This window comes from Oncorhynchus keta, chromosome 15 (genome assembly GCF_023373465.1).
Source record: "Oncorhynchus keta strain PuntledgeMale-10-30-2019 chromosome 15, Oket_V2, whole genome shotgun sequence".
Classification (NCBI taxonomy): Eukaryota; Metazoa; Chordata; class Actinopteri; order Salmoniformes; family Salmonidae; genus Oncorhynchus; species Oncorhynchus keta.
In genome coordinates, this window is record NC_068435.1 from 23,245,891 (window position 1) to 23,265,849 (window position 19,959).

The following is a 19,959-nucleotide window of genomic DNA, read 5'->3' on the forward strand; positions in this document are numbered from 1 at the left end:
GAGTAAAAAGTACATTATTTTCTTTAGGAATGTAGTGAAGTAAAAGTTGCCAAAAATATAAATGCCCCAAAACACTAAAGTAGTACTTTATTTTTACTTGATCACTTTACACCACTGGTATGTGCCTGGTTTGGACTGTAACCAAAAGATCAACTCTAACGCACCAAAGCGCAGTTTAGAAAACCACATGTACCACAATCCATTGCGAACTAGGTTTCGCAACAGAAAAAAACAACCGCTTCCGTGTTGTTATTCTGGCAAATATCTAGCTTGGAATACGTGAGACAAAGCGCAATTGCTAGCCAGTTAATTTGGAATTGAACCATAATGGTTTTATAAGATCAATACATAGTGTATTTTATTCACCACAATGTCGTTGCTACAAGGCTCAAAGAAAAAGGACAAGCGTATTTTGTCCGGTACCTGCCCAGACCCGAAATGCCAGGCGAGGCTATTCTTCCCTGCTTACGGCTCGATCAGCATTGAATGCACTGAATGTGGCCAACGCCACGAACAGAATAATCTTTTAAACGTGGAAGAAGTAACTGATCCAGACGTTGTACTGCACAATTTGTTAAGAAATGCCCTACTCGGTGTCACTGGAGCCCCAAAGAAGGGAACCGAGCTGGTGAAAGTGATGGGACTTTCCAACTACCATTGCAAGCTCCTCTCTCCTATTCTCACAAGGTATGGAATGGATAAGCAGACGGGAAAAGCGAAACTGCTGAGGGAAATGAATCAAGGAGAGATGTTCGACTGCTCACTTCTAGGTGATCGGGCGTTTCTAATCGAACATGAGCATGTATCTACAGTTGGCTATGGCAAGGACAGATCCGGGAGCCTGATATACCTCCACGACACTTTGGAGGAGATTAAGAAAGCTAACAGCAACAAAGAATGCATAATACCTGTTCATGTGGATGGAGATGGACATTGCCTTGTTCATGCTGTGTCCAGGGCCCTGGTAGGCAGAGAACTGTTCTGGCATGCCTTAAGAGAGAATTTGAAACAGAATTTCAAGCTAAATCTGGATCGCTACAAGGCACTCTTTCAGGATTTTATTGATGCAGCTGAATGGGAAGACATCATCAACGAATGTGACCCCCTTTTTATCCCACCGGAGGGTGTGCCACTGGGACTTCGAAACATTCACATATTTGGCTTGGCTAATGTGCTGCACCGCCCCATAATCTTGTTAGATTCACTGAGTGGAATGAGGAGCTCTGGGGATTACTCTGCAACTTTTCTCCCCGGGCTTGTACCGGAAGAGCAGTGCAAGGGAAAAGATGGGAAGTTCAACAAGCCTATATGTATCGCCTGGAGTAGCTCTGGGCGTAACCACTACATCCCGCTTGTCGGAATAAAAAACACCCTCCTCCCCAAGCTGCCGCCCAGGCTTCTCCCCAAAGCTTGGGGGGTCCCACAGGAGCTCATCAGGAAGTACATTAATTTGGAACAAGACGGGAGCTGCGTCATCGCGGGAGACCGGAGCTTACAAGACAAGTATGTGATGAGACTGGTCAATGCCATGGAGGAGATCTTCATGGAGAAGCATGGAATCCACCCCTCCCTGGTGGCAGACGTGCATCAGTACGTTTACAGACGGACCGGTATGATCGGCGTCCAACCCGAAGAGGTGACTGAGGCTGCCAGGAAATCAGTCATGGAAAACCGGCTTCATCGCTGTCTGATCTGCAATGCACTCTCTGAGCTTCATGTTCTACCTGAGTGGCTGGCTCCAGGTGGTAAGCTCTACAACCTGGCTAAATCCACCCATGGGCAGCTCAGACCCGACAAGAACTACAGCTTTCCGTTGAACAATGTGGTCTGCTCTTACGACCCAGAGAAAGACATCCTCATTCCTGACTACAAACTAAGCACCTTGAACACCTGCAACTGGTGCCACGGCACCTCAGTGCGCCACATCCATGGCAACGGCTCTGTGGTGTACTTAGATGGAGACAGAACCAACACCCGCTCCCAGGGGGGAAAGTGCGGCTGCGGCTTCAAGCACTACTGGGAGGGAAAGGAGTATGACAATCTGCCAGAGGCTTTCCCCATCACTCTGGAGTGGGGTGGGCGTGTCGTGCGGGAGACAGTGTACTGGTTCCAGTATGAAGTTGAGGTGACCCTGAACAGCAACGTCTATGATGTTGCCATGAAACTGGTTACCAAGCATTTCCCTGGGGAGTTTGGGAGTGAGCTCCTAGTGCAGAAAGTGGTGAACACCATTTTGCATCACACTGCCAAGAAGAACCCAGATGAGTATAACCCAGTCTCTATTGACGGTGCGCATGCTCAGAGACTCACAGACGTGGTGGAAATCCAACAGGCCGTTGACACACAGCCACCGACTAAGATCATACTAACTGGGCAGAAATCAAAGACCATTCACAAAGAGGAGCTGACCATGAGTAAAGCAGAGCGGAGCCTTCAGCAGAGCATCAGCGAACAGGCCCTAGTGACCCAGAAAAGGAGGACAGATCGACTGAAGCAGGAGCAGAAGGGAGTCCAGGGACATGGGCGGCCGTCCTCTCCGAGTGCTACTCAGGAACCTTCCTCATCCGCTCCAGCCACGCCCACCAAATCTTCCTTTTCTCCCACTTCCAGTAAGGAGAAGAAGATCCGTGTCACCACTAGCGACGGGCGGCAGGCCATGCTCACTCTACAGGCTCAAACCACCTTTTCTGAGCTCCAGAGGAGCATTGCGAACGAGTTCATTGTGTCTCCAGCCCAGCAATGTATTCGACATGGGTTTCCCCCCAAAGAACTTTTACCTCCCAAGGATGGAGAGGAGAATGAGCCTGTGGCTCTCCAACATGGGGACAGGGTGACTGTGGAGATCCTGAGAGGTCCAGAGGATCACAAGGTTTCCACCCCAAGTGCTTCCAGTTCCCATTCATCCCTGCATTCACTCCACTCTGTGAAGAGTGATGATACAGTGACTTCCAGCAGAATGAATACTAGCAGAGAGCTGCAGGAGAACATTGACCTTGAGATGTCCTCCCTCTGTCTCCTAGCAACCTTAATGGGTAAGCAAGGGGAAGGGTGGGAAAATAGTTTCTTATCCAAATCAATAGGAATCTTTACTTTTATATAATTATTTACTGTTAAAAAAAGACAATCTAGCAACATGTGACATACCTGTTTGAGTTATGCAGAAAACTGCTGTGATGTCATTACAAAAAGTAAAAAATGACTTGCTGCAGAGGGAGAACCAGTTTGTTGATACACCTTTAAGACTATAGTACCAGGCATGCCTTAGATCATCCCTTCAGTAAATATAGGGCTAGAAACAGAATGTGATGGGTGTGAGAGGCTAGTAACTGATAGGCCTATAGGCTTTACAGACGGTAGCTTTACACAGCATATGGGCATGATGTTCTTGGATTGGTTACAAGAAGCAGGATGAATGATAGTGCTACAGGTATTGAGTGACTGGTGGGCTTACCAGGGATGGATCAAGGCCTAATCTTTGGGGATAATATAATTATTTCAAGTGGAAAAAAGTAAATCTATTCAAGTGCTTTTTCTGTACATCAGCGACGTGGCTTTTGGAATTCATTGAAATGCATGCAGCAGCACTCTCGGAGAGGAGAGTGCAGACTGTATGAAAGTGCTGATGTGGTCATCTCCACTCCTTCACCTAACAACAGAGTCTGAGTTCCAGTCTCTGTACACTCTTCAGCCTTCACCGTCTTACTAGCGTATTGCAATGCAATCTTATCTGGCCTGTAATATTAGGACCAGTAATATTAGGGCCAGTAATGTAAGTTGGAATAGAGCCTCGGTAATTGCAAAGGGTGGCAAGGCAAATGACAAGGAAACCTATTTTTACTACAGAATTAGGATTTTTATCTGAGGAAAACCACATGATAACATGTATTCTATTAATTTCTATTCTATTTCGCATGCTAATTGCAGTATTTTTCATTCCTACGCAGGAGAAGATGTCTGGTCATATGCAAAAAAACTGCCTCACTTATTCCAGCAAGGTGGAGTTTTCTTCAACATTGTGAAGAAAGATATGGGTAGGTAAACATGTTTTCTGTTATTGTGCTCTTTGCATTTTGCATAACTTAAATGACAACTACAGTATATAATGTAAATGTAATGTATATATTTTTTATATTCAACATTTGCATGTGATATGTACTGATCTGTGTTTGACTACCTATAATGGCTCTTGTCTCGTCTGCAGGCCTGATGGATGGCAAGCACTGCACCCTCCCACACTTGACTGGAAAGACGTTTGTGTACAACGCAGCAGAGGAGTGTCTGGAGCTGTGTGTGGATGCAGCGGGACACTTCTCCGTGGGCCCTGACGTGGAGGACCTCGTCAAGGAGGCCCTGGTGCAGCTCCGCTCTGAAGCTGCCTCCAGGAGTCGGGAGGGAAGCCCCTCTCACAGCCTGCTGAGGCTCGGAAGTGGAGGTGTGGTGCGCAAGAAGGAGCAGCTCCAGAGTGTCAACGCCTTCCAAGGTAAGGGCCACTCCCTGGGCAGCGCCCCAGGCGGCTCTCCCCCTGAACACAAGCCCATCACCCGCCAGCACAGCAGCGGGGTGGACCTGAGCGCCAGCGTCTCAAAGGGACCTGACCTCTCTGACATCTCAGAAGATGCAACCAAGGAGCTGGTGCGCATGGCTCCTGGTTTCGTCACCATGAAAGACAGCCGACACCTAGACCCTAGTATGATCGAAGAACAGAGGAAAAAACTACAGGAGATGGTCTCATCCATCCAAGCCTCCATGGACAGGCACCTGAGGGAGCAGAGCAATGCAGGGGCAGGCACTGGGGGCCCTGTAGAGAGGACAAGTGGGGCTAAGATGAGTGCTTCCCAATCTACCCCAGGGGTAGGTGAACAGGAAGCCTCTTCTATGGACGTATCTACTGCTGGTGCTCATGGCACACCAGTGAAGGCAGGGAACAAGCCTGATGGAAAGGATGCAGGGTCAGAGGAGCTGGAGGAAATGGATAGCCAGGATGCAGAGCATACCAACGCCCTGGAGCCGATGGATCATTCCTGATGGGAAAAAGGCCCTATAGTTTTCTCAGTCATAATCAGTCACACCTCTGTCTGGTTGACATTTAGTATGTGAATGCTTCAGGTTGTATCAAAGCTTTGGTATTCATTGTGTTTTGTTGTCTTTACTGCATGATTGCCAGAGGTTGACCGTTACTGCCTTTGGTGACAGACTAATGTTATTATACAGAAACATGCACCAAGCTCCAAGGAGCGAAGCTGGTTTTCATGCTTGAAATGCATTCCTGTAGATGCCCCCCATGTCTTAAGACAAGAGGTAGTAGAACAGCTTGAGCTGATGAGATCCCATCCCACGCCAGTATTGTAATGTCTGCAAACATCTGCTTCAGCAAAGTGCACACTGTAAATGTAACGAGTACCATCATTACATTTTCTGATTTACCAAAATATTTGCTATAAACAAGTGACATTTTCCAAATTTAGTTTTTTTTTTTTCTTGAACTTTGCTCTCCATGTGAATGTTTGCTGTCTTAATTCCTGAAGGAAGGAGTCACATGCCCTTATGATAAGCTAATGCATCGACTGATGTTTGTTGTCGGAAAACCCTGTGATCTTTTTTAGTTTGTATTTGGGCCATTTTATAAGAATTGAAAGATTCTGTTTAAAATGATCATTTAAATGTGAGTGCCATTTGAAAGAAAGTGTAGCACTGTTCTGAATATAACCAATTGATTGGTGGAATTTAGAGATTGACATTGAAGTGTGCACTGATTGGGGAAAATGCCTGTTGATTCTTTTGGGTTCAAGGCTACTTACTGATGTTTGAAGAGTAATTTATGTTACTTTTGAGATTTCTCATAAAAACCCAAACGAGTGGCCCAAGTTAAGTGTGCTGCGCAAATGCTGAACTACTTGATGTGGTGCTGTATTCTGTTGGAAGGGACGGCATAACATACTACACACACCTGGGAGTATATTCCATTACTTGTATGCAATTTCCTTTAGTGAAAGATGGAATGCAGTGCAGGATTATTATTTTTTTAAATACTTTAGAATTGTGTAAGACTTGATTTGTGAATTTTCCAGGTTTACAGATGATCTTTTTATGAATGATAAATCAATTCAAGAATAGCAGATCATTCTTTTTCCATGGTCTGCCTGCAGTTTTTGTTGTTTTGTAAACATGCAATGCTGGCATTTTATTATTCAATCTAATACATGTATGTTTGCACTTGAATGTTGTTATGCAGGGGTGTGATGAACCCTGTAGGCTCCCTTTAGTGTTCTTACCATTCATTAGGATATAAACTTGGGATGAACCAACCATAGAAATATAATGATTCATTATAATTGAATGGAAACCACAATTAGTTGGTATTACTAAGAATTGTTATGTATGTCTAGTTACTTTATGGCTATTCAGCTCTAGGATTTCAACACAACATCCACAATTTGATTTACTCAGAAGAGAACTTGAACAATGGGATATTTTTAAGTGCTGTGAACATTTATGTTGCCGATTGTGACATGAGATGTCTGATCTTTTGGTGCAGAATGTGATGAAATCCTTGAAAGAGATTTCATGGAGGTTGTACATTTTGATATCTCATAAACAAAGTACTACATCTCTCAGTGGTGTGAAGTATATTTCCAATTGGTTGTTCAACCAATCCAGTTGATTGTAAACTTATAGGCAAACCATGTAGTACCATGTTGCATTCAGATCAGTTTTGTGGCATTCAATTCCTCTCGCGACATTATAAAATTTAACTTTTGGTTTGTTTGTTGGAATTTCAACCAAAAAGCGAGTTGGGGTGTTTTATAGGCCCTCACATTGGAAGGCAGAGGCCTCACTGTTAACTAATTTAAGTGGCCATTGAGATAAAGGCATTATGGGCCACATTGAGTTTACACTTTTGTTGCCAACCCAGATTTTGGAGTATTCCAAATCACCTTGTTGTTCTAGAATGACATGGTAACTTTGGATGCTGCCATTATCAGCTTATGGCCTTATATCCTTGAGTCTTACTGAGTCTTGGCCTGACTTCTGGACAAGGTTTCTTATTATGGCAAAAAGCAGTACCTGCCTAAAAAAAAACATTAATTGCAGGTCATTTTTTAAAGAGCTGCACAGCTTTTCTTTCTAGTGAACAAAATGTTAAACTTAGCACTTTCATAAAAATAGGGAATATTAGAATAAAACATATACTAGATATACTCAAATATAGATATTGTCAGTCCAAGGGAACATTTAAAGGAAATATTAAACTCAGACAACACTGTTTTGACAAACTTGAAGTTTGTTTCTTTGTGACTGCTGTACTAATTATATGTATTGTATGCCAGTTGTATTATAATAGTATATATTGTAGTATACTTTGATCTGTACAGAAACTCAAGTTCTTTCATTTTTTGTTAACTTTTTTTCTTGTTTGCTAATAAAAGATTGAAGATACCATGGCTACAACATTGCTGTTTGCATGTGTGATGACTTTTCAAACAATAAAGTAATTTCTTCACAATGTTGTATTGTGGTCACTAATACTTCCTTAACTACTTGCCTTTGAATTCACTTACAATTATTATTATTTTTAAATTAATCATGTAGACCCACTTGATCAATAGCATATGTTTGGTCCCATCTTGAAGTTTGCCTCTTTTCAAAAGTTTGCTGTCCTATCAAATTGTATTTGTCACGTGCACATGATACAACAGGTGTAAACAGTACAGTGAAATGCTTACTTACAAGCTCTTCCTCAACAAAGCTGTGTTCAATATCAAAGGTAAAGAAATATAACATTCTAGGTCAGATCAAATTAAAACACACAATGTATTCTATATACAAGGTCAGTACCATATCAATGTGCAGGGATATAGTGGTAGTTGAGGTAGATCTGTACATGTAGGCAGAGGTAAAGGTGACTGGACAGCAGGGTAAATAACAATAAATAGTAGCAGCAGGGTATGGAGAATGTGTGTGGGCGTCAATATGTGTGTGTGCAGGGTTGTCGGTGTGAGTGTGCACTGTCTGTCTACTTGACGGGTATATCTTCTTTTCACCAGGGATGGGTCACTGCATTGTGGCGTACAAACATGAATGTGACAGAATATACAGTATATTAGACTAATGACAGCCAATTATGAATTCAAGGGTCTCTGTTATCTGTCCTCCACCAGATGGTAGCATTGCTTCAACTTTGAAATATCAGAAACTTTCCACGTTCCATCTATCCCATGTCATAATGTAATTGTACGATTTTTATGAATGACTTGGTGACCAACAGCCCAGTTAAAAATGCAGGTGTTGTCGTGGGCTTTGTAAAATACCTGGCTGGCTGAAAATGATTTTGATATATTTGACAATGGGAAGAGAGTCTGCGTGTGGCTGCGGATCCGAGGACCTCTCTCGAAGGGGGTGGGCGCGAGAATCGGTGGTAATATACACATTTCTGAATAAGTGTCCCGTAAAGAGACAGTACTAGCTACCAGTATCTTTCCTACCATGGAGCTGTCAAAAGGAGATGCGATGTGAGTAGCAAGATGAAGACATTAGCTAGCTGGAAACAGAATACAGAATCGTTTTTGATAATCAGTCACAAACTCAACCTCATGAATAACCCAAAATAATTGTATTCACTCAGCTAGCAAAGTGTATAGTAACTAGCTGTCTTGTTTTAGCTAGATAGCCAGACAGATTAGTTATCTACTGGAGCTAACCTTCTAGCTAACTTGCTAGTTTATTGCTAACGAGCTACATTTATTGAAGACTTCATAGCTAGTTTAACTGATCTCTTATTTCAGAAAACGAAATTTCATCAATATAATACGATGCTTCTTGTACGCTTTCTCCATAAATAAAAAACTTGAACAGGAGACAGTATGGCCAGATGCAGCAGAAGAAGTCGATACTTTTGGTATGTTTGAGGTGTATGTTGTCGCCTGTGAACATTAGTATCATCTCCTGGCTTGTAATATTAACCTTATTGGTCTTTCCTTTCTCATGGATGTTGGGGATGCCCATGGCTGCATTGAGGTGATGTCCCAAGAAGCCTTTACAGAAAGTCGAGGGAAGAGGTAATACCTGCCCTGACTGAGTTGTCTTAACAGAAGACAGTCAACTCCTGAGAAAATAGTATTTAATGCAGTGGCGACATGTCATTCAGGGCAGATCACCTGTTTTGATCCGCACCTATTTAGCAAAAAATTTTTCTTATTTTGCCTGTTTTGCATGTTATTTTGGCATTAATACGTGTCACATCAGTTTGCAAACAATATTTTTTTAAATCTAGAAGAAAAAAAATCACTGAGTTAATTAAGCCGCATACAAACTTGGTCTCATTTTTGCTTTCTTGAGTAAAGCAGTTCCAAAATGTTTCAGCCTAGCTCAGTGCCTTCTGTGATGGTTGGGCAGCCAGTGGAAAATAAGGAGCGTAGTGGTTGGTCATTTTCTCTAGTTGCACCGTGATTGGCTCAGTGTTCTGTCACTCATGGGGACCCAATGTCACCGCAAAATCTACAGGTAGAGCTAGAAAGTTTAAGCCACTTGGGTGCTGCAATAGAGTTACATTAGAAGTGCCCATCCAAGAAGGCTCAAGGTCATTGACCACGTTACATCTACAGTAGCTTTGAATGGACTGATCATGTCAACATCATACTTTCAAAATCTTAGCTAGCAGTTATCATCATGAATCAAATCAACAATCTACTGGCAAATCCTTTTTAATCCTTGTCATATGAAGAGAAATAATGAAGATACATGTTTTAAACTAGGGAAGTCAGTTAAGAACAAATTCTTATTTACAACGACGACCTACACCAGCCAAACCCGGACAATGCTGGGCCAATTGTGCGCCGCCCTATGGGATTCCCAATCACAGCTGGTTGTGATACAGCCTGGATTCGAACCAGGGTGTCTATAGTTACACCTCTAGCACTGAGATGCAGTGCCTTAGACCGCTGCGCCACTCAGGAGCCAAAAATCCCGAGAATGCCAGACTTTGATGACACCTTCCTGTTCAAGTGAGCACAGCACACCAAGGCGAGTCCAAAAGTGTCCCGTATGCTTTTGCATAAATTAGCTAAGAAAGTAATGCTAAGTGTATGTTGTGTAGTATGCTGTTAGTAGCCCATGTGCCTCACCCTAATAATTTGGTCCATTTTCCCCTCATAATTTAGCCTACTGGTATCACTTGGTGGTGCACATGTAGCCTGTAGCCCTGTTTTAGATAAATGTAATAATTTAATATTGTAAGAGCTTTTATTGTCTGCTTATATGCCCCCTTTATTTATCCTACGGTTCTGACATGGTGTACAGGGAGAATACTGTAAGAACGTTGTAACGACGTTCGTCTGTTGAATGAAGAGAGTTCGACCGAAATGCAGCGTGTAGGTTACTCATGACTTTAATGAAAGTATCGCGGTACATGAAATAACTGATATAAGAAAACAACAAACGAAACGTGAAACTAATTACAGCCTATCTGGTGACTACAACACAGAGACAGGAACAAACACCCACAAAATACAACGCGAACTCAGGCTACCTAAATACGGTTCCCAATCCGAGACAACGAGAATCACCTGACTCCAATTGAGAATCGCTTCAGGCAGCCAAACCTAACTAGACACACCCCTAATCATACACAATCCCAATTAATACAAACCCCAATACGAAACCCAACATATAAACCCATGTCACACCCTGGCCTACCCAAACATATACCAAAAACACAAAATACAATGACCAAGGCGTGACAGAACCCCCCCCTAAGGTGCGGACTCCCGGACGCACCTCAAGAGCATAGGGAGGGTCCGGGTGGGCGTCTGTCCATGGTGGCGGTTCTGGCTCGGGACGTGGACCCCACTCCATTAATGTCCTAGTTCCTCCCCTTAGCGTCCTGGGATCATCCACCTTCTCCGCCGACCATGGCCTAATAGTCCTCACCCAGATCCCCACATAACTGCTCGTAACAGAGGGGCATCTCAGGACAGAGGGGCATCTCAGGACAGAGGGGCAGCCCGGGACAGAGGGGCAGCCTGGGACAGAGGGGCAGCCCGGGACAGAGGGGCATCTCAGGACAGAGGGGCATCTCAGGACAGAGGGGCATCTCGGGACAGAGGGGCATCTCGGGACAGAGGGGCATCTCGGGACAGAGGGGCATCTCGGGACAGAGGGGCAGCCCGGGACAGAAGCAGCCCGGGACTGAGGGGAAGCCCGGTACTGAGGGGAAGCCCAATACTGAGAGGAAGCCCAATACTGAGAGGAAGCCCAGTACTGAGATGAAGCTCAGGCAGGTAGTAGGCTCCGGTAAATCCTGGCTGGCTGGCAGATCTAGAAGAAACTGGTTGTCGAGCAGATCTGGAAGAGACTGGTTGTCGGGCAGATCTGGAAGAGACTGGTCGTCTGGCAGATCTGGAAGAGACTGGTCGTCTGGCAGATCTGGAAGAGACTGGTTGTCGGGCAGATCTGGAAGAGACTGGTTGTCGGGGAGATCTGGACGAGACTGGTTGTCTGGCGGCGCTGGGCAGACGGGAGACTCCGGCAGCGCAGGAGAGGAGAAAGGCTCTGGCTGCGCTAAACAGGCGGGAGACTCCGATAGCGCAGGAGAGGAGAAAGGCTCTGGCTGCGCTAAACAGGCGAGGCGCACTGGAGGCCTGTTGCGTGGTGCTGGAACTGGTGGTACTGGATCGAGGACACGCAAATGAAGCCTGGTGCGGGGAGCTGCTACCGGAGGACTGGTGTGTAGAGGTGGCTCTGGATAGACCGGACCGTGCAGGCGCACTGGAGCTCTTGAGCACCGAGCCTGCCCAAGCTTAACTGGCTCGATGCCCACTCTAGCCTGGCCAATAGGAAGAGCTGGTATGTGCCGCACCGGGCTATGCTCCCGCACTGAAAACACAGTGTGCTCCATAGCATAACACGGTGCCTGCCCGGTCTCTCTAGCCCAACGGCTAGGGAGTATGCGCAGGTCTCCTACCTGGCATAACTATTCTCCCTTCTAGCCCCCCCCCCCAATAATTTTTTTGGGCTGTTTTTCCAGTTTCCAACCGCGTCGCCGTGCTGCCTCCTCATACCTGCGCCTTTCCGCTTTAGCCGCGTCTATTTCTTCCTTGGGACGGCGATATTCTCCCGGCTGCGCCCAGGGTCCTTTACCGTCTAATATCATCTCCCAAGACCAGAAGTCCTCATATTGCTGCTCCTCACAATTAACAGGGAGAGTAGGCTCAGGTCTGACTCCTGACTCAGCCACTCTCTCTCTGCGCTCTCCCCCGTTACTTTCGGTTTTCGCTCTGCGTCGCCGTGCTTTCCTTTTCGACTCCATAAGACTGTAGCCCTCTTCGCACTGCTGAAGCGAATCCCAGGCGGGCGCCTGCACTCTCTCTGGGTCGGCCGCCCACCTGTCGATTTCTTCCCGCGTAGTATACTCCATGCCTCTACCGTCCATAACGTCCTCCTTAGGCTCCTGCCAGTTCACACGCTGCTCGGTCTGTGAGTGGTGGGTGTTTCTGTAACGACGTTCGTCTGTTGAATGAAGAGAGTCGAAATGCAGCGTGTAGGTTACTCATGACTTTAATGAAAGTATCACGGTACATGAAATAACTGATATAAGAAAACAACAAACGAAACGTGAAACTAATTACAGCCTATCTGGTGACTACAACACAGAGACAGGAACAAACACCCACAAAATACAACGCGAACTCAGGCTACCTAAATACGGTTCCCAATCCGAGACAACGAGAATCACTTGACTCCAATTGAGAATCGCTTCAGGCAGCCAAACCTAACTAGACACACCCCTAATCATACACAATCCCAATTAATACAAACCCCAATACGAAACCCAACATATAAACCCATGTCACACCCTGGCCTACCCAAACATATACCAAAAACACAAAATACAATGACCAAGGCGTGACAAACGTCCCATGTTCTGAATTCTGTTGCTGTACATTTCAAAAGAGCTGACCAAATAGTTATATTGACTACGTCCATCCTAGGTCGATCATTAATGTCTTAATCAAAATTACAGATTGCCTCTTATCCGCTCGTCGCCCCCTTATGCCATAGTTTGTACATCTCAATTGTCAATAGAAACCATATTTGTTTAAGCAAGTCAGCCATACCAGCTGTTTCGCTGCCAGACAAGGCTCCGATGATAGCCAGGTGTAACAGTGGTAAAGGACTGTTGGGACAGCTTTATGTAGGCTTTATGTAGGCCCTAACAGTTTGTCGGCACCGTTTGTCACCCTGAAATTAATGTATTGTTTAGTGTTGTGTTGTGTAGTGGCTTTGTTGGCGTGCATCAAAAACATTTTCTCCCCATCTTCACTACTACTGCATCAATATGTTTTGACCATGACAATTTACAATCTCGGGATACTCCAAGCAGTTTAGTCATCTCAACTTGCTCTATTTACACATGATTTATTACAATATTTAGTTGAAGTGTAGGGTTTAGTGAGTGTTTTGTTCCAAATACAATGCTTTAAGTTTTAGAAATATATAGGGCTAACCTATTCCTTGCCACTCACTCTGAAACTAACTGCAGCTCTTTGTTGAGTGTTGCAGTAATTTCAGTCGCTGTAGTAGCTGACGTGTATAGTGTTGAGTCATCCGCATACATAGACACTCTGGCTTTACTCAAAGTCAGTGGCATGTCGTTAGTAAAAATTGAAAAAAGCAAGGGGCCTAAACAGCTACCCTGGGGAATTCCTGATTCTAACTGGATTATATTTGAGAGGCTTCCATTAAAGAACACCTTCTGTGTTCTGTTAGACAAGTAAATCCACATTATATCAGGGGGTGTAAAGCCATAACACATCTCAGTGTCAGCATCGAAGGCAAAAGGTGCTCAACCCAGAGACGGGGCCATGGACCAAGGAGGAAGATGAGAGGGTGAAGACAGTTTCTATTCTGTGTGTTCTGTCTACCAAATAGGTTCATCACATGCTAAATTCACACGCCGTGTGTAAATGTATCTGTGCACAGGTATGGCCCCAAGCAATGGTCCATCATTACCAAGCATCTGCACGGGCGTATCGGCAAGCAGTGCCGGGAGCGCTGGCACAACCACCTTAACCGGACTCAGGAGGAGGACCAGATCATATACGCTGCTCACAAACGTATCTGGAACCGCTGGACCGAGGAATCTAAGCTGCTGCCTGGCAGGTAATAACACTCTTATAAGTTAGAGCACTGTTATAACAAGCTATAACACTCTGTATACGTCCCAAATGGCACCCTATTCTCTATATAGTGCACAAATTTGGACCAGAGCCCTATGGGTATCTGGTCAAAACTAGTGCACAATGTAGGGAACAGGGTGCTATTTTGGACGCAGTCTCTGATATGCAGTCAATCTCATGATTGATAGGCCATCATTGTAAATAATAATTTTGATTTGCCTTGTTAAAAAAACAAACATTTTTTTTAAAAGATTGATCAAATATTTTATTTGTCTGAAATGCAGAGATATATAACAAATAACAATCAATATAACTTTAACAATATAGAACATAATATTGTTCTTATTCAATTTCTTTGGTCTGAATCCCCTCATATGAGAGACAACTCTATTAGAATCACTGGAACTCCAGCATGCGTAGGAAGGTGGAGCACGAGGTCTACCTGCAGGATGTCACGACACAGATCGATAAGACCAAGGCTCCCATCAAGAGAAGGACCAAGTCCTCCTGCTCCTCTAGGGACTCCTGCGGAGCCAGAATCATTATGCCATGATTATCCCCACAAAGGTGATCACTGAGCACCCATCTTTGGTTTCTACCAGTCAGCACAATCAACTAGACTGAACAATAGCCAATTGTTTGAATTGAAAATCACCATTGAAATCAGGATGAAATCAATCCCAAACTGTTTGTTGATTTTATGACACTGTTTTTTTTGTGTATGTTTTGGTAGATTTCAGGATATACCCTTGGCTTGTTGGATGGCCAGTATATGGAAAGTGTTCCTGAAACTGCTTACTTTGTCCCAGTGAGTGTCCCATCTCTGCACTCACTTAGCTTAGCTTAACCATGTTGCAAGTGAACCCCTCCCCTACCACCATCGTACAGTAGCTCCTATGTAATTCAGTAAGAGAGGAATAAGACTTGTAAATGAGAAAATTAGCTGTTCTTTTCCTGACCAATCTCTCCTGAGCTGCATGTACCCCCGGAGTCATTCACTGACCAATAAAGAGCAGAGAATTAAGGAACTCAAACAGCTCCTTATGGCAGCTGAGAGCCAAGTCAGGAATCGGGCAGCTTCCTGTGTAAGACAGAAGAACCCTTGTATGTGCAGTCAATAGTGTAGTACGCTCTAGAACACATCCTTATCGCCCTTCCCACCAGCTCCTCATCCTCCATCTTACTCACCTCCGGTTAGCTGCCCCTCCTAGCTGCTACCATCCTGTCCTTCCCTGCTTCATACTGTAGTATCTAGCAGTGAGTCATCATTAACACCTTCTCATATTAGCAGTGACTGTTCATCATCTGTTTCTGCTCTTGCCAACTCCATTGCTGTCATTGTCAAACCAAACATAATCTCTGTTAACCTAGAGGTAAAATCATGCGTAATTTGGTCAGCTGCGTGATTAATTTCTAAATTAGAAATTGAGCATTCCGGCAAAAATTCGCAACCCTCGCAAAAGGAAACTCTCAGCCAAAGCCCCTCCTTACCATCCGTGTGGGCACACGAACAAAGCACTTGAGGCGAAGCAGTTTAAGCACCGCCTTTGGGTCAATCCTGATCCCATTCAGTCCTGGCAGATTCTTTCGGTCTACTGTACACGCAGAATCTGCCCATGGGAGATTAAGCCAAACATGACAATTTTTGTATTTGTATTTATTATGGATCCCCATTTGCTGCTGTCAATGCAACAGCTACTCTCTTGGCATGACAGTTGCATGAGGAGTTGGCAAGGGCAGAATCATACTGGCACCCAGGCTAGCTGTTCAAAACACCTGTGAGGCCTCTTTGGATAGAAGTGGACCTCTAATGAAAATCTAGTAGATTTTCACTTCTGTGCAAAAATGCATAGTTCATGTTAAAGTTTTGGAATTTAACTGAGGCACCTGCTCCTGCTCATGTCTACCCGTAGTCTCATTATATTTACATTGGTAAATGTACTTATCCTGTTTAGGGCCAAGAGTTGTTCCCGGGCAGATTATTTAATCTGGGAAACTCCTGGCCCTCACATCCCTACGTCCAAGCGTTCATAGTGACGTCACTTTTTGATCCTTTGATGTGGGCTCCTCCTATCATTGTGAAGCAGAATTCACCAAGCGTTGGATAGTTCACCCACTAATAGGGAACGTGAGCTGGGATTAGACCGTCGTGAGACTGGTTAGTTTTACCCTTTCTGGTTCTAACCTTCGTCTAGCTCTGGTCCAGGGCATTACGTACGGCTTGCTTACGCTGAGCCTTCAGCATCAGCAAGCTGCATGTAACACCCTGGACCAGAGCTAACCTCTCCCTGACCTCTCGCTTGACACTAACTATAGGACTTGGCAAGAGAGCACAAACAGATCTGGGACCAAGCTAGCTAAAATTCACTCAGATAATTTTTACCCAGATGTATAATACTACTAGGCAATCTTACTGTAGGTAGAAAACATCAGATCTCCTACTTCTATTTTTACACAAAACAACCACCTGTATTTTTTATATGTCTGTTTTTGCTTAGAGGTTAATAGGAAAATTACATGACCACATGTAGCCAATGAACCATACTGGTACTTACACACTGGTGTAACGTCTGCTTCCAACTCACACTCTCAAACACAGATCCCCTGAACGCAGCTCACTCTCCAGATCCCAATCACCTAAATTCTGATCACCTGTTCACACACCTGTATGTAATTTACACACACTATTTAGTTCAGTTCATTGCACCCCATCATTGTGAGGTATTGTTTTTTTTTTTTTGTATACATTCTATTCGGAGCTCTGTTTATTTCTGTTTTAGTCCTCCCGTGTATCGTAGTTTTTGGAAATCCTCACTAACAATGGTTTTCGCCTATTCCCTGCCTATTCCCTGCCTATTCCCTGCCTATTCCCTGCCTATTCCCTGCCTATTCCCTGCCTATTCCCTGCTAATTTATTGTGCAGAAACTTTTGAAGATTTTGTCATCCAAAATAATATTTATATTGGTCATCTGAAGTTGTTAATGCTGTTTTACTGCTTAACAAAACCCCACCTGATATTAATTGTTAACACTTAACCAGTGAATCATGTTTAATACTGAATGTATAGTTTTCAAAACGTATATTGAAATTGACTGTTACTACTATGCACAGACTGTTAAATATTTTCAAATTATTTTCAATTGGACAATAGCTTGTGTATCTATTGTGTCTCCCTAGAGATGAAAGCATTGCAACATTCACAGAGCACATTATGTCCCATATTCACTATCTGCTCTATATTTTTACGAACACAGTTTACAGCATTCCACCTCAGCTGTCTATACAAAAGTAAATTGTACTTATTGTTTTTAAGATGTGTGTATTTCTTTAGATGGAGCATGCATATTTTGTTATAATTTAATGTTGTTATTAACCAGAAGTAAAGTTGATGGAGGTGAATGTTTTTGCTGCTACATAGACAGCAGAGACACCCACTTATCAGAGGGTCAGAAGCCACTGGAGGAACACTGTCTGAGATATCCTTTAATTTGAATTGTGGAAGTTGGTTGTTAAATAACTTGCTCTATGGGTGTCCAAAGAGCAAGGTTTATGTTTATGAAAGGTACACTGATGCTGTGTAGAAATGTAAATTGCTTACTTTCTTAGCAAGGTTTTTTAAACATGGATTTTCATTCAAAATCATAAAACAGTATGTAGCAAGTTCCGTGAGTATCACGTTTAACACAGGTATAAATACACAGGAGATAATTGGGAATATGGGCGAGACAAACACAAAGACAGGTGAAACAGATCAGGGCGTGACAGTATCCCCCCCCCCTTAGGGACACCACCTGGCGTCCTACCTGGGCGCATAACCTGGTTGAGATGGGGCCTGGGTCCAGGATGTTGAGAGGTGAACCTGCAAGTAAGCAGTTAATTGTAGTGTTTACATCGTGTGTATCCTGTGCATATGACAAATAAACCTGACTAGATTTGCCTTAACTCGACTTGATTGTGCATCAAGCTGCCTCTTGCTACAGAAACAGATAGGCTCCTGCCCAATGGGATGTTCTGGCTTGGACAAGACTTACAGTACTTACTTACTGTAGCTAAATAGGTGATGGAAAGTCAGTTCAAATTGGAAAGTCAGTGGAAATTCAAGTCAAATTGATAAATGACTAAAAGTAGACTTTAAGACAAAGGGGTGGCATCAGAGAGGACATCCTAAAGATCCCTTCAGTCTTTTCTGTGTAGTAACTGTCTTGTAAAGGACCTCAGTCTATTATCTATAATTTTACCTTTCATTTATGTAGCAGACACTCTTACAGGAGCAATTAGGGTAAGTGCATTGCACGAGGGCACATCATCAGATTTTTTTCACATTGTACACTCTGGCATTCAATCCAGCGACCTTTCGGGTTAGTGGCCCAATGCTCTTAACCACTGGGCTACCTGCCTACCTCTAACTCTTATCGTTTCATTCAGCTGGATGGGTTTTTTCACTGAAATGACTCACATTGATTTAGTACCTGTGCTGTGTGCACTTGCACAGCTACACTACATGTGTCAGCTATGACCTGTGTTAACTAGGGTATGGGGAGATCTGTGTTGAGCTGTGATGATGGCTATCAGAGGGGACAGACTAGCCAGGCAGCGAAAGAAAGTCCATGTCCTCAGCCAGCTCTAAAAAGATACATTCTTCTGTGCCCTTTCAGGATCAGCGTGGGGTAGCCAACACCAATTCTCTGAGACTGTGATACCGGTGGGCATCCCAAATGGCACCCAATTCCCTATATAATATACTACTTTTGACCAGGGTCAATAGGGAATGGGCACCTAGCAGATCAACAAATGAGTGCCTTAGAATAAAAAATATATACAGTATATATATTTTTTTATTGGAGTAGTATTCTGTGGTGTGGTGTTCTTGAGCAGCATTTGGCCAATAATTTATTTGAATTTGAAATAGTTGTTTTCATACATATTTTTTATGCAATTGAGCATACTTCAGCGCTATTGTTCCCCTCATTGAAATATATGATTAACTCGTTCCTTCCTCTTTTCAGATACATGATTATATCAGGCTGAATAGTGTATGAGGCCCTTTAATGAATCATTACAGCATTTCATTTTATAACACAGATAATGATATCCATACTGTATGAAGATTATCACTAAGGCATACACACGTCTTGTTCCCTCCATCACACTATCATGGATCTAATTACAGAGGTGCGTTACTGGTCAGTGGAGGGCCTTTGACATGAGACGGATCACCAGAAACAATGTTAATTGGATAGACATGCCACATGATGCATTTTCAATATTAATATCACAAAATAGTGAGAATATGGAAGGGAGTCTCCATGCAAGTGCTCATCTTGCAATTAACATAAATGTTCAGTTGATTTGAATTGACACAAGTAAATGTGTTAAAGTGAATTGACGCAGTTAATGAATGAGTAGTAATAACATGCATTTGAATGCATGGCCTGAGAGTTTCTCCCAAGCATGAGTTCTCTCTCTGGATGAGCAATGAGAGGAAGGAGAGAGTCGATAGCTCCGCGAAAGGTCAAGCTGTCACATGCAGCTCCTGGGTGAAAATGTCTTCCGCCACAAATGATGGCATTGTAACACCTTGTGACTGGTGGCACCTTGGATGAGAGCAGACCGTCGTGATTAATGAATCACTGAGGGTGTGACCCAAATAGCACCCTATTGCTTATGTAATGCATTCATTTTGACCAGGGCTTAAATTGGCCCTGGTTAAAAGTAGTGTGCCATACACTGAATGAAAAGCAGAGTTTCTTGGGTAAATTGGATCTGCTATAATCCCATGAAATT

General features: G+C 43.7%; 2 protein-coding genes across 5 annotated transcripts; both read left to right on the forward strand.

Moving 5' to 3' along the window:
- The first annotated feature begins 204 nt into the window (after positions 1–204).
- On the forward strand, positions 205–7,509 carry LOC118394614 (deubiquitinating protein VCPIP1-like). Its single transcript, XM_035788000.2, has 3 exons — positions 205–3,032; positions 3,945–4,031; positions 4,202–7,509. The coding sequence occupies exons 1-3, from the start codon at positions 371–373 to the stop codon at positions 5,023–5,025; spliced, it is 3,573 nt and encodes a 1,190-aa protein (XP_035643893.1). The 5' UTR covers positions 205–370; the 3' UTR covers positions 5,026–7,509.
- Positions 7,510–8,252: 743 nt separating this feature from the next.
- On the forward strand, positions 8,253–18,107 carry LOC118394615 (transcriptional activator Myb-like). Of its 4 annotated transcripts, none has more exons than XM_035788001.2 (6): positions 8,253–8,510; positions 8,854–8,896; positions 9,016–9,056; positions 13,978–14,157; positions 14,554–14,741; positions 14,908–18,107. In XM_035788001.2, the coding sequence occupies exons 1-6, from the start codon at positions 8,485–8,487 to the stop codon at positions 14,961–14,963; spliced, it is 534 nt and encodes a 177-aa protein (XP_035643894.1). In that variant the 5' UTR covers positions 8,253–8,484; the 3' UTR covers positions 14,964–18,107. The 4 variants fall into 4 exon arrangements, 3 of the variants coding, with proteins under 3 accessions (XP_035643894.1, XP_035643896.1, XP_035643897.1); XM_035788003.2 differs by having other exon boundaries at positions 14,569–14,741; XM_035788004.2 differs by having other exon boundaries at positions 14,556–18,107.
- Positions 18,108–19,959: the final 1,852 nt, after the last annotated feature.